The 12593-nt window shown below is 41.7% G+C and overlaps 1 protein-coding gene across 3 annotated transcripts in view; it reads right to left on the bottom strand.

The window, feature by feature from the left end:
* The window catches only part of REPS2 (RALBP1 associated Eps domain containing 2), a 192141-nt gene that overhangs the window by 78759 nt on the left and 100789 nt on the right, over positions 1–12593 (bottom strand). For all 3 annotated transcript variants that reach the window (XM_040336880.1, XM_040336878.1, XM_040336879.1), the window contains exons 11-12: positions 2971–3037; positions 2350–2415 (exon numbers count right to left, since the gene is read on the bottom strand). In XM_040336880.1, the coding sequence (XP_040192814.1) occupies positions 2350–2415; positions 2971–3037 (133 nt within the window). The remainder of the gene's footprint in view (positions 1–2349; positions 2416–2970; positions 3038–12593) is intronic.

Raw genomic sequence — 12593 nt, 5'->3', positions numbered from 1 at the left:
GGAGAGTGCAAAATCGGGTGCAGCTCTGCATAGAAACGAATCAGCTTGCAGGTTTTTTTTTTGTCAAAGCTTAATCGAATTGAAGTTAGAAGCTGATTGGCTACTATGCACAGCTGTACCAGATTTTGCAATCAGCTTCTAACTTCAATTCGATTAAGCTTTGACAAACAAAAAACCTGCAAGCTGATTCGTTTCTATGCAGAGCTGCACCCGATTTTGCACTATCCAGTTTTAGTAAATCAACCCCCAATGATTATATATCCCCCTTGTGTTGGGTTTAATCCGGGTCTATTTGTCAACCCTATTCCATTCATCTTCAAGAGTACCTCAGTGGCCAATAAGTAAGCATTCACTTTCCTGCAGGATAGCAAGTTAGACAAGGCTCAGGTCTACAATCAGTACCAAAATCAGAAAAGCCAACCCCCTACTGTATTACCCATATAAAAACCAAGATCAGTGGGGATTTTCTAGCTAACCAGTAATAGCATCCAAACAGTACTTTTGAAAGTTCAAAATGGCTGCAAGCTTGCTTTATTTATGCTACAGACAGTCAGCATTCTAAATTCCCTCTCAACCACCCCTGTAACCATTTTGTTTTTTGCCTACATTTACTGACAAGTGTCCAGATGAGGTCCGATAAAACCAAAACCCAATATATAAGCAGTGATGTAACACAGGGCTCGACAAATCCCGGGCGCCAGGTCGCCATGGCGACTAGAAATGGGGCCCTGGCGACTTGGCTTGGAAGGGGGGGCAAAAAAAAAAAAAAAATTTTTTTTTTTTTGAGCTGGGGCCATCTGGTGGTGAGCCGTTGGTATTACACGTTATTACCACCAGATGTGAGCTGGCGCCATCTGGTGGTGGCCGTTGGTATTACAAGTTAAGCATTACAAGTTAAACAGCAATTCTAATGTCATTTTTCACTATTTTCACTGCCATCTTCTTCCCTCTAATTAGAACCCCCAAACATTATATATATTTTTTATCCTAACACCCTAGAGAATAAAATGGCAAACGTTGCAATACTTTCTGTCATGCCGTATTTGCGCAGCGGTCTTACAAGCGCACTTTTTTGGTGAAAAAATTACACTTTTTTTAATTAAAAAATAAGACAATAGTAAAGTTATCTCCATTTTTTTTTTAATATTATGAAAGATAATGTTACGCCGAGTAAATTCATACCCAACATGTCATGGTTCAAAATTGCGTCCGCTCGTGGAATGCAGACAAACTTTTACCCTTTAAAATCTTCATAGGCGACGTTTAAAAAAAATCTACAGGTTGCATGTTTTGAGTTAGAGGAGGTCTAGGGCTAGAATTATTGCTCTCGCTCTACCAATCGCGGCGATACCTCACGTGTGTGGTTTGAACACCGTTTACATATGGGGGCGCTGGTCACGCATGTGTTCGCTTTCTGCGCGCAAGCTCGTCGAGACGGGGCGCGTTTTCTGGCTCCTAACTTTTTTACCTGGCTCCTAGATTCCAAGCAAATTTGTCAACCCCTGATGTAACACAAGCTTATTTGCATTGACATGAACAGTTGTTTTAAAAAGCCAGTTTAACCACTTAAGGACCGGACCAATATGCTGCCTAAAGACCCAAGGTGTTTTTACAGTTCGGGACTGCGTCGCTTTAACAGACAATTGCGCGGTCATGCGACGTGGCTCCCAAACAAAATTGGCGTCCTTTTTTCCCCACAAATAGAGCTTTCTTTTGGTGGTATTTGATCACATCTGCGGTTTTTAGTTTTTGCGCTATAAACAAAAATAGAGCGACAATTTTGAAAAAAAATCAATATTTTTTACTTTTTGCTATAATAAATATCCCCCAAAAACATATATACATTTTTTTCCCTCAGTTTAGGCCGATACGTATTCTTCTACCTATGTTTGGTAAAAAAAATCACAATAATCGTTTATCGGTTGGTTTGCGCAAAATTTATAGCGTTTACAAAATAGGGGATAGTTTTATTGCATTTTTATTTTTATTTATTTTTTTACTACTAATGGCGGCGATCAGCGATTTTTTTCGTGACTGCGACATTATGGCGGACACTTCGGACAATTTTTACACATTTTTGGGACCATTGTCATTTTCACAGCAAAAATGCATTTAAATTGCATTGTTTATTGTGAAAATGACAGTTGCAGTTTGGGAGTTAAACACAGGAGGAGGAGGAGGAGAGGAAACCTGGGGTATTTATGAAAATATCACCAGTCCACTGGTAAATTGCCATTACTGAGTTCATTCAATTGTTTATTGGACTGCTCACCCATTCCCAAAGTACAGGTTAGAAATAAATGATAAAGCATTAAACATATACATACAATAAGTGCCAATTTTAGTTACCGGTTTTGAATGATGAAAACTTTTTAGGTTCTGTTGCTACTGGGGGAGCTGATATTTCTTGTGAAGCTGAAAAAAAAAATATTTTATACAATAAATGTTTTTTGGACAAGCATAAACTTTTATATGACTGAAGAAGGAAAGAGCACTTAAAACAGGTGTCTGAAGCTGCCTTAAAGTCACATTGTGCTACTGGACATCAAGCAAAAGTACACCTAGCCTAGCTGCATAATGATATAATTGTCAAAAAATTTATATTTGAATTTAAAGTAAAAGATAAAAAAAGCTGTTAAGAGCTGCCCTAAAAACTATTTTATCATACATTTTTTATGACAGGACCTTCCTCGCATGTTAGGTCCATGGAAAAGCCTGTTTAGAAAGATTATTCTGATTATTTACTGTATTTATTGGTGTATAACACTCACTTTTTTACCCTGAAAATGGAGGGTAAACTGTGCCTGCGTGTAATAGGCAGGGGGCTGTGGAAAGTTTTTTTCCTAAAACTTCCCTCTTAAAGTTAGGGTGCGTGTTATACGCCGATAAATACTGTATATGTGGATATGCCTGTCCTTGTAATTAGTGATAAAAACGGTTTAGTGAGCATATTTAAAGTAAATGGCATACCTTTTAAATCACCGATAAAATCTTCCTTTAAAGAATGTTCACTGTAAGGTATTTCTGCAGTGGTTTTCTGACATAAAAGAAATAGAAATAAGTTAAGATTTCTGTCGATAAAGCTTGAGGTTTTCTACTGTCTATTGTAAAATTCATATGTAGGCACAGTGTGTTGACTGGCAACACGTAACACCCCACACTGCCAAACCAAAACAAGCGAAAGTCAATTTGAAGATTTAGCTCCATCTCCAAAAACGTCTTCATAATAAAATGAGCCTGGTTGTAATTCAATTGCTATATACATTTAGTTTTGGATTTGTGGTTAACTTTATGTGCCGTTTTTAACGTTCATCAGGACAAAATAGGTAAGGCTTCCTAGTTGGGATACAAACAGCAATAAAAAACAAAGTTTTTAACAAACTCCCTTCTACCATTTATTCAAAATGAAAAAAAAAAATTTTTGAGCATAAAATCCTTTTCTTTAAATTCATTAAGTGACACAGGATAAAGCCATCCAGGTACATTATAAAATGCTGCGGCCTTCAGGAGAATGGACACTGGCAAACAAAATTGTAAAAGCATCAAAGTATAACCCTCCCACTCCCATTATGCCTTAGTCACAGGAATGCGCTTACTATTGCATTCCTGTTACCTAGAGTCAGCTAACATCTGGCTATTGCCTGCAGTCGATGTGGCAGAGCCCCTCCAGGCTATGGAAGGATCCCAATGATTATTGATACACACAGCTGCTTCACTGACAGCTGGCTCGGCCTCTCAGCAAGAAGTTGAGAGCTGAAGCCAGCTGCGCCCACCGCCTCCCAAGTTCAGCGCTCCAGTGAGCACTGGAGGAGCAGAGTGGACAGTCAATGCTTTCCGCTCTGAGCAGACCAAGAATTGAGCAATCAGCAGTCATGTGATCACTTAAGTCTCCAGTTTGGAGCAACATGGGATAATTGCAGCATCACATCAATGATGCAGCATGGAGGTAAGTGTGTTTTTTTTTTTTTTTTTTAAGATTCCCCAACCTCTTTTTAATGCACTCCAAGACTCAAGTCTAAGTGGTGGGAAACAAAGAAAACAAAAAGTTAACAGGCCAAATAAAACCCATAGGTTTAACAGAAGAAGCTTGACCGAGCCTACAGAGCTGCCTGAAGAATGATCAGCTGTAACCTGAATATCCATCTGGTGAAAGTTAACAAAACGTGAATCGATGACTAGGTAGCAGTCATGCTAATCTGTGAAACAGATGTTCAGGAAGCACTAAAAGATATAGTAGAGAGTGCTTTCACAGGGACAGGTGGAACCTTGTTCTTAAAATGAATATAAAAGGCATTTAAAAAAATGAAAATAGAAATGGCGTTATATGTCAGTGCACAAAGCAGCCCCTTACCTCCTCTTCTGAAGTTCCGTGCTGACGCTCCCCACTTCTCCTTTCCTGTGGGTGCCTCCTCAGTAAGCCATGTGCTGAGGGGGCACCTGTACTGACAAGCTCCCAAGGCGGGCTGTGCACGACACACACACAGCGCTGCTCAGCCACGCTCCCTGCTAACTCCTCACAGGATTTGACTGACAGCAGTAGAAGCCTATGTCGTCTTCTGCTCTCAGAGTCTCCTTTGCAACCAGGAAAAGACAGCAATGACCCTGCAAATGGGGACAGCTGGATCATGAGATGGTAAGTGTTTAGAAAGGGGGGAAAGGGGAACAGGCATTGGAAGGTTTTCTACCTTAATGCAGATAACGAATTAAGGTACAAACCTTTTGAGTTTAGAACCACTTTAAACCTGTAGGCATGAATAATGTGCTGCTGAATCTACCTGGCGAAAATAGAATGGGAAGCAGGCTGTCTCTTACATGGACCTTCAGGAAAGACAAGAAGAGTCCAACTGTTAAAAGGACACTGTAACTGACAGACAGACTTGAAAAGCACATCCATATAATGAAGTGAAATCTTCTTTGGATGACATTGAGCAGTCATCCAACAATGTCCAGGGTAAAAAATGTCCTGGTTAAGGTAAAAGGAAGAAACCACCCCATGAAGGGAAAAAAAGGCATTGGGCCTCAAAACATCCTAGTCTCTGAAGCACAAAAAATAGTTCTTTAAAAGGTCAAGGATGTCAACTTACAAACTGACCTGGAAGTGATGGCAACAAGAAAGGCAACCTTTTGAGTAAGAGTAGACAGAGAAATATCCCCGACAGGTTTAAAGGATGGTTTCTAAAGAACTGTCCTAACCAGGAATAATGTAAGCAATAATGTAAGTGAGAGGCAAGTGTTTTTTGAAAAAGAATTGCTAGCGCCAAGACTTGACCCTTGGTACTCAAGGCCAAATCTTGATCCAGACCATGCATGGTAGACAGAGGTTAAACTCTTTGAGCTAGAAGACATCTGGTTCCTCCTTGATGGCTGATATAAGTCACTGATGTGGCAGTGTCCAACTAGATTTTGGTTAGATGACTTCACAAGTGAGAAGTTCAGCATTGAAAGGACAACCTCATGGCCCTGAGCACCAGGATACTGATCGGGAGATGGACTTTTTCCTGTGTCCAATTTCCTTGCACAGATAGCATACCTAAAACTCTTCCCCAGCTCGACAGGTTAACATTCATTGTGAGAACCATCCAAATGAACTGGATTAAAGATTTCCCTGACTCCAGCACTGGACTCATGATCCATCTGGCCAGGGCAAGCCTTAATTTGTGGGTCCAGAATATGCAATGATCCAGAGTCTAAGCCTGCTTATCCCACACTGCCAGAATTACAAATGTCTGCAGTGAAATTGGGCATATGGAACTGCTTTCAAAAAGGCCACTATTATGCCCAGAAGCCTCATACAACAAGCAAAAAGCTGGCTGGTCTTGAGTTTGTCCTATGGAAGGAAAATATTTATTAGGACTTTATCCAAGACCAGACCCAGATACTGCCTATCTTTGCAGGGACATTGGAAAGTTTGACATCATGAACTGTGTAGCGGCAAAGACCAAACTTCCAGCTTGTGGCCAACTGACATCCCCCCACTCCAACAAGTGGGGGAATCCCCTCACTGAAAGTAAAACTTGTTTGTTGATTTGAGGATAAGGATTTATAGCAGAACTGAGTTTTAAGCTTTGCCTTGGACTTAAAGGTCGGAAAGAAACAAAAGTTCTTACTCTTACAAGTAGAAGGTTTTTTTCCAGGTTGAGGTTTTGCTTTGTTTTTCTGGAGCAAAAATGTACTCTTTTCCCCAATGATGGCCAATCGCATGTGTATTACAAGAAAGAGGATTCTATATTTGGCATAGAATAAGTGCTACAGTAGCCTGTCAACACAGCACAGTAGGGCCAAAAGGGAAGGGTGTCAGTTGTTGGGAGGACAAAAGGGTTCCTTAGGATAGATCCAGGACCCGGAGACAATTCCTTGGACCAGGTCTGGTAGATGGGCATTCCAACAATGATAGGTTGTAGGGCAGGGCCTGGGAATAAGAATAGCCTTAGAAAAGACCTCCAGCTTTTTATCCACAGGGTCTTTAAACAACTGGATGTTTTCTACAGTGAGAATCAGAGTCTTTTTAAAACATAAAATAGTTGGGTCCAGTACAGGGACTGCTCACTTATTTAAGGTGAATGTAAAGTCTGTTTTTTTTTTAAAACAACAAACATGTTATACTAATCTCCTCTGTGCAGTTGGTTTTGCACAGAGCACCCTGGATCCACCTCTTCTTGGGTTCCTCTTTGCTGCTCCTGGCCTCTTCCTCCTATCAAGTGCCCCCACAGTAAGCATCTCTCTATGGGGGCACACGATCAGAGTCAGAGCACCATGTATCTATTCAGACACGGAGCCCTGACCTGGCCCTGCCCCCTCTCTTCCCTGATTGGCTGACTGACTTTGATTGACAGCCACGGGAGCCAATGGCGCCGCTGCTGTGTCTCAGCCAATCAGGAGGAGTGTCCTGGACGGCTTAGACACTCACGGACTGGAAAAGTCTAAACAGGCTGGGCACTTTTAAGAGGACCCTAGCTGGCAACTTTTGTTATAATTGACACAGGTATCTGCAACTCTAGTCATGTTTGGACTGTGTGAATAGGGACTGATATAGTGTGCTTAAGTTTTGGAGTTATATCTGTGGATTGAGACTCCTCCTGTATCACAAGGAGGACAGCAGCATATAGCAATGCATGGGTGCTCTTAGAGAACCCAGGATTTCTGAGTAATGCATGCCTAGCCACAATCAGTTCATATAGAAGCAACTCTCAATAGAGAACAGGCTCCTCCAAATGCCAGAACAGTTTGCCGTATCCCACAAATTTACAAAATATTGGAAAGTCTAAGGCCTTGTACACACGATCAGTCCAAACTGATGAAAAACGGACTGATGGTCTGATGTGCGTACACACCATCAGTTCAAAAACCGATCGAGTCCAACGCGGTGACGTAAAACACAACGACGTGCTGAAAAAAACGAAGTTCAATGCTTCCAAGCATGCATCGACTTGATTCTGAGCATGCGTAGGTTTTGAACCAATACTTTTGCGTACTAACCATCGGTTTTGACCGATCGGTCAGGCGTCCATCAGTCCAAGCAAGTTCTGAGGCCCTGTACACACAATCAGTCCAAACTGATGAAAACGGACTGAAGTTCAGTTTCATCAGTCCAAACCTACCGTGTGTATGGCCCATCAGACTTTTGTCCTTCAGTTGGACTCGATCGGATTTTGAACTGATGGTGTGTAGGCACATCAGACCATCAGTCCATCAGACCATCAGACTTCAGCCTTCAGTCCGTTTTCATCAGTTTGGACTGATCGTGTGTACAAGGCCTAAAACTTTGGACTGAAGGACAACAGTCCAATGGGCCATACACACGGTCGGTTTCGGACTGATGAAACTGAACTTCAGTCCGTTTTCATCATTTTGGACTGATCGTGTGTACAAGGCCTGAGTAGTTCTTTAGCAATCATTCTCTCTTATCCATAGAAAAGGGAATGCACTGCCTAAATGGCAGGGAATGATGCCATGTTTGCACCACAAAAGAACACTGAAATCTGCAACAGAAATCTGGGAATCTCCTAGCATTATAGTGCTAAAAACAAGTAAGAGGAAATGTCCCACTAATGGTCATTCTGAGTAAAAGATATGCTCATGGTTTGACATGTGAAATACCATGTCTTTTTATGGGGGCCTATTTTAATTTTTCATTTAATTTTAATTTATGTTAATTTTTAATTGTATGCATCTTTTTAACCTTCATTAATCATACTCCTTAATGTTCTATAGCATTTAGTGTTTTAGAATAACATATAGTATGTAAGGGCATAGTACACTTAACCCCCCTTTCCTTTGCCCTCCTCTACATTTGAATGATGTCTAAACTCAAATCATACCTTTTTCATATTTAAACAACTACCTACTATATGTATCTAATAATAAAAACATTTCATGTTAGTAGGGTAAAATTAATTTTAATAACTGTTTTTTTAAATTTTTAAACATAATCGGTACATAACATATATAATATATATTTTTGGTTGATTATAATGTGTGGTACCCCAATAAATATGCTTCACCTGGCAAGACCAGACTAATTTCCCAGCTTTAATTAGCCCCTTTTTACATAACATATTACGGCCAGCTCATCATAGGCTCTTTCGTATCAAGGACACTTAGTCCATCACGGACTTCGGTCTTCAAAAATGCATCGAAAATGTCCGCCGGAGCTATTTGCTTTTGGTGATTAATAATAATGCACATAAAGACTTTGGTCTTCAAAAACACACCAAATATGACCGCTGTAGTTACCTGTCTCTGGCGACTAATAATAATGTATATAGAGGCTTCGGTCTTTAAAAACCTACCAAATATGGCCGCCGCAATCACATGGGCGAATATGCCAGGGCACCATACACTATAAAAAGACGGAAGGTGTAGCAATATGGACGATCCAGATGATGTCTAGAGTGATGAAACGTAGGGCGGAGTTCCAGGACGTATTGCGTCACTTTGCCGAAAATAGGCTTTCCTGCACGGCACCTATCGTTTGGCATTACATCTCTGTTTACTGTTATAAAATGTGAGTACCTTTTAATAATAAAGCAATTTCAAAGCTGGATTACGCTATGGGCATCTTTTCCTCTCTTGCATATTAAATATTGAGGGAACGCCAATTACACCCTGCATACAGGTCTTTTTGCCAGAGTGCTACACAGTGGCATACATTGTGATCACGCAGCGCCCCTGGTGGGGAAGTATATCCGGTGAGTGCATTCACTGTAAGAGCACGGCTAAAGTCACAAGTTTACCTACACCATTTAAAGAGGACCAAGGTTAATTTTTCACTCAATCCAATTTCTGCAATTGCACTGGACAATTTCTTTTGATCACAAGTCACTTTATTTATTTACTACTGTTAATATTGTTATACAGTTAATTACTTTGGGATTTTTCACACAGTTTTTGGTGTTTATATATTGCATTTAAAGAGGAGGTCCAGGAAAAAAAAATTAAAAGCCAGCAGCTACACATACTACAGCTGCTGGCTTTTAATAAATGGACACTTACCTGTCCTGGAGTCCAGCAATGTCGGCAGTAGGGTTCCCTGCGTGAAGACTTTCGGCTTTATGCCGGGAACCCTACTGCACATGCGCGAGGCCCCGCTCCTCTTTCCTATTAGCCCGGCGGCCAGGGAAGGAGGAGAAGGGAACCCCCGCAGTGACATCACGCCCGCGGCCGGACTCTGATGAGCGGAAGTTACACTTTTGGGTCCACTATTCACCACACAGAACATCTGCACTTTTGTAGAGGGTCAAACCCTCCTCACCATAAAAGCATGAGGGTGCAACACACAACACCTAAGCTAATTCACCCACAACATCAGCTCAAGGAAATTATTATAAATAATATTCCTTTTTTTTTATTTATTCACCCAGTGGTTTAAAGCACTTGTCACTTTATTACACTTTATTTTACATACGGTACACCCATCAAATAGAGTACAGAATGTCAGAACAGTGCCACATCTACATCCCCTTTTCTCCATCGTTTTTTTACTATGCCATGAAGAACAATATTTTTTCAAGCACTACTGTTTGCAGAGTATATTGTGCACTCCACTGATGGTGTTGTGGTATGACACTCTGCAAATGAAAATCAGAGGTGAATCAGATTGATTCACCACCGCTTCTCAAAAGCAAACGGATTCAGCCGTCAACAAGACAAATATAAGAAGCTCAGAGGAAATTCATAGGAAACAGCACTGCCCATATCAGTGAAGCAACCAAATTCAGTTACAGATTCTTTTTTTTTTTTTTTTACGGTATTGTTAAAAAAGAAAAGGAAAGAAATATCTTTTGGTTTTAGAAATCAGCTTGTGTTATACTGCTGTATAGATGGTTTAAACTGAGACTTTTAGTCTTCTTGTTTATTTGCAACCTATCTCTGTAATAGCAGGCAGAGGCACCAGTCTTCTGCAGCTTCTAGAATTCACTAGACTGCAATTGCTATTTTAACTAACATTGCCATCTGCTGGTGAAGGTAAGGTCCCACGGCTGCTTACAAAGAGACCTACAGTGCTTTGAAAAAGTATTCATACCCCTTGAAATTTTTCACATGTTACAACCAAAAACATAAATGTATTTTCTTCAGATTTTATGTGATAGACCAACACAAAGTGGCACATAATTGTGAAGTGAAAGAAAATGTATGTGTAACCAGCGCTGTCTCCAAAAAAAAAAATGTAAATATTCAATCCTATAGAATTGTGGTACTAAATTATGATATAATTATATCGTATGACATGCAGTATGCTTTACAAACAACAATATAGTATTTGTAGCCAAACAATATACTAAAGTGAAAAAAGTGCTGAGTGCAAAAACAGTCCTGAATGGATAAGGAGTTCTTAAAAATATGTTCAGATATCGGTGATAAAGTGCCCTCACTCACCAGCTCAAAAAGGGTTAATCACCTGTTTTAACAAGGTGAACATCTCCGATTACATCACGCCCGATCTTTATAATGCAGATCGCGGTGTTGAGCTTTCAGAGCAGTGATCCTACATGCCCACATACAAGAGGAGGATATTGTTAGTATGCAGTCTGTTTTTATTCAAATAAACAGCATTACGCTATGGAATCCCTCTGGTTTTATTTCCCCATATCCATATAAGGAGCCTTAATCCACCTGATGGAATAACAGGAGAGGACTGATACAACTATTATAAAAGGAACTACAGATCCTTTTATAATACAGGTGATTAACCCTTTTTGAGCTGGTGAGTGAGGGCACATTTGTAATTATTTAAAAAAAAAAATGTTTTTTTACATTTTTATGCATTTATTTTTATCAGAACGCTGAGGGTGCTTTTGTGAATTATCAGGGGCCTAAACAGACCCCAGATATCTCACTTTTCTGACAGAGAAGGGAACGTGGGACATACTGTACAGAAATCGCTCTGTAGAGACTCCTGTTCATTCACAAACTGAAGCATAGTAAACACAGTTTACTGTGCTTCAGTTATGAATGAACACAGTGAGTGATCATAACATTTACAAAAGGAAGGGGTGGGTAAATATGAAATATTTACCGGTTAACCTCCCCCCCTTTATCCATTCCGAAAGCAGCAGTGGCAGCTGTCGGGAGAGAAGATAAGGGAATTGGCAGCACTGCAAGGCGGGGGGGGGGGGGGGGGGTGCCTGGACAGCCAGGGGTTTTAAGATAGTGAACAGAGGATGATCAGTGCATCGGAGGTGGAGGGCTGCCAATTACAGGATCTGATCCCCTGTGTGTCTCTCCCTGCAGCAGCTGGAAGCAAGAGAGGAGAAAAAGACTTTCAGCTGTTGCAGGAAGAGTCACACAAAGGATCAGTACCTGTAGTAGCCTTCCCAAAGCACCAATCATCCCCTCTTCTGCCTACATCCGATTCCCCTGTTGCTTGGGGCCCCCTGCATGCCCAGGAGGACTAGTGCTACCCAGGGCAGGACTTAGGGTGGGGGGGGCCCCTGGGCTTGAGTGTTGAAGGGGCCCCCTGGAGCCGAGAATTGGGGGGGATCGAAGTTGTTGAGCGGGGGGGGGGGCGAATTGAAGTTGTTGAGCGGGGGGGAGCGCATTAAAGTTGTTGAGCGGGGGGGGGGGATTTTGCAGTTGTTGAGGGGGGGAGTGCCTCTCACCTGTGCCAACAGCCGGGGCCACAGACTGTCATTAGCCCGGCTGTCGGCTTTCTTCCCTTCAGCAGCCACAGTCCTCCACACACCACTCCGGTTCCTCCTGCTTCCGTGCTGCCTCCTCTTGCAGTGCGGGAAAATTAACCCTTTTGCGGGACTGCAGGAAGAAGCTGTCTGTGCGGGAAAGTCCCACAGAATCCGTGCGTGTTGGGAGGTATGCGCAGAGCCGCCATCAGGAATTTTGGGGCCCCTTGCACAGCTTAAGGTAAAAAATAAATAAAAAAAGGGGGGTTGCCGTCCGGGGCCCTGGGGGCCTCCGGACCCCTAAAAAAAAAAAAAAAAAAAAATTTTTTTTTTTTTTTTTTAAAGGGGGCCCCCTATTGGGTGGGGCCCCTGGGCTTGAGCCCAGTCAAGGCCAATGGTAAGTCCGGCCCTGGTGCTACCCCTTATCAGTGGCTCTGCATGACCATTGTCAAAGAGTCAGGCCTCGTACACACGACA

The sequence above is a fragment of the Rana temporaria genome, chromosome 2, assembly GCF_905171775.1.
Source record: "Rana temporaria chromosome 2, aRanTem1.1, whole genome shotgun sequence".
NCBI classification, from domain to species: Eukaryota; Metazoa; Chordata; class Amphibia; order Anura; family Ranidae; genus Rana; species Rana temporaria.
This window is presented reverse-complemented; position numbering and strand designations above follow the sequence as displayed.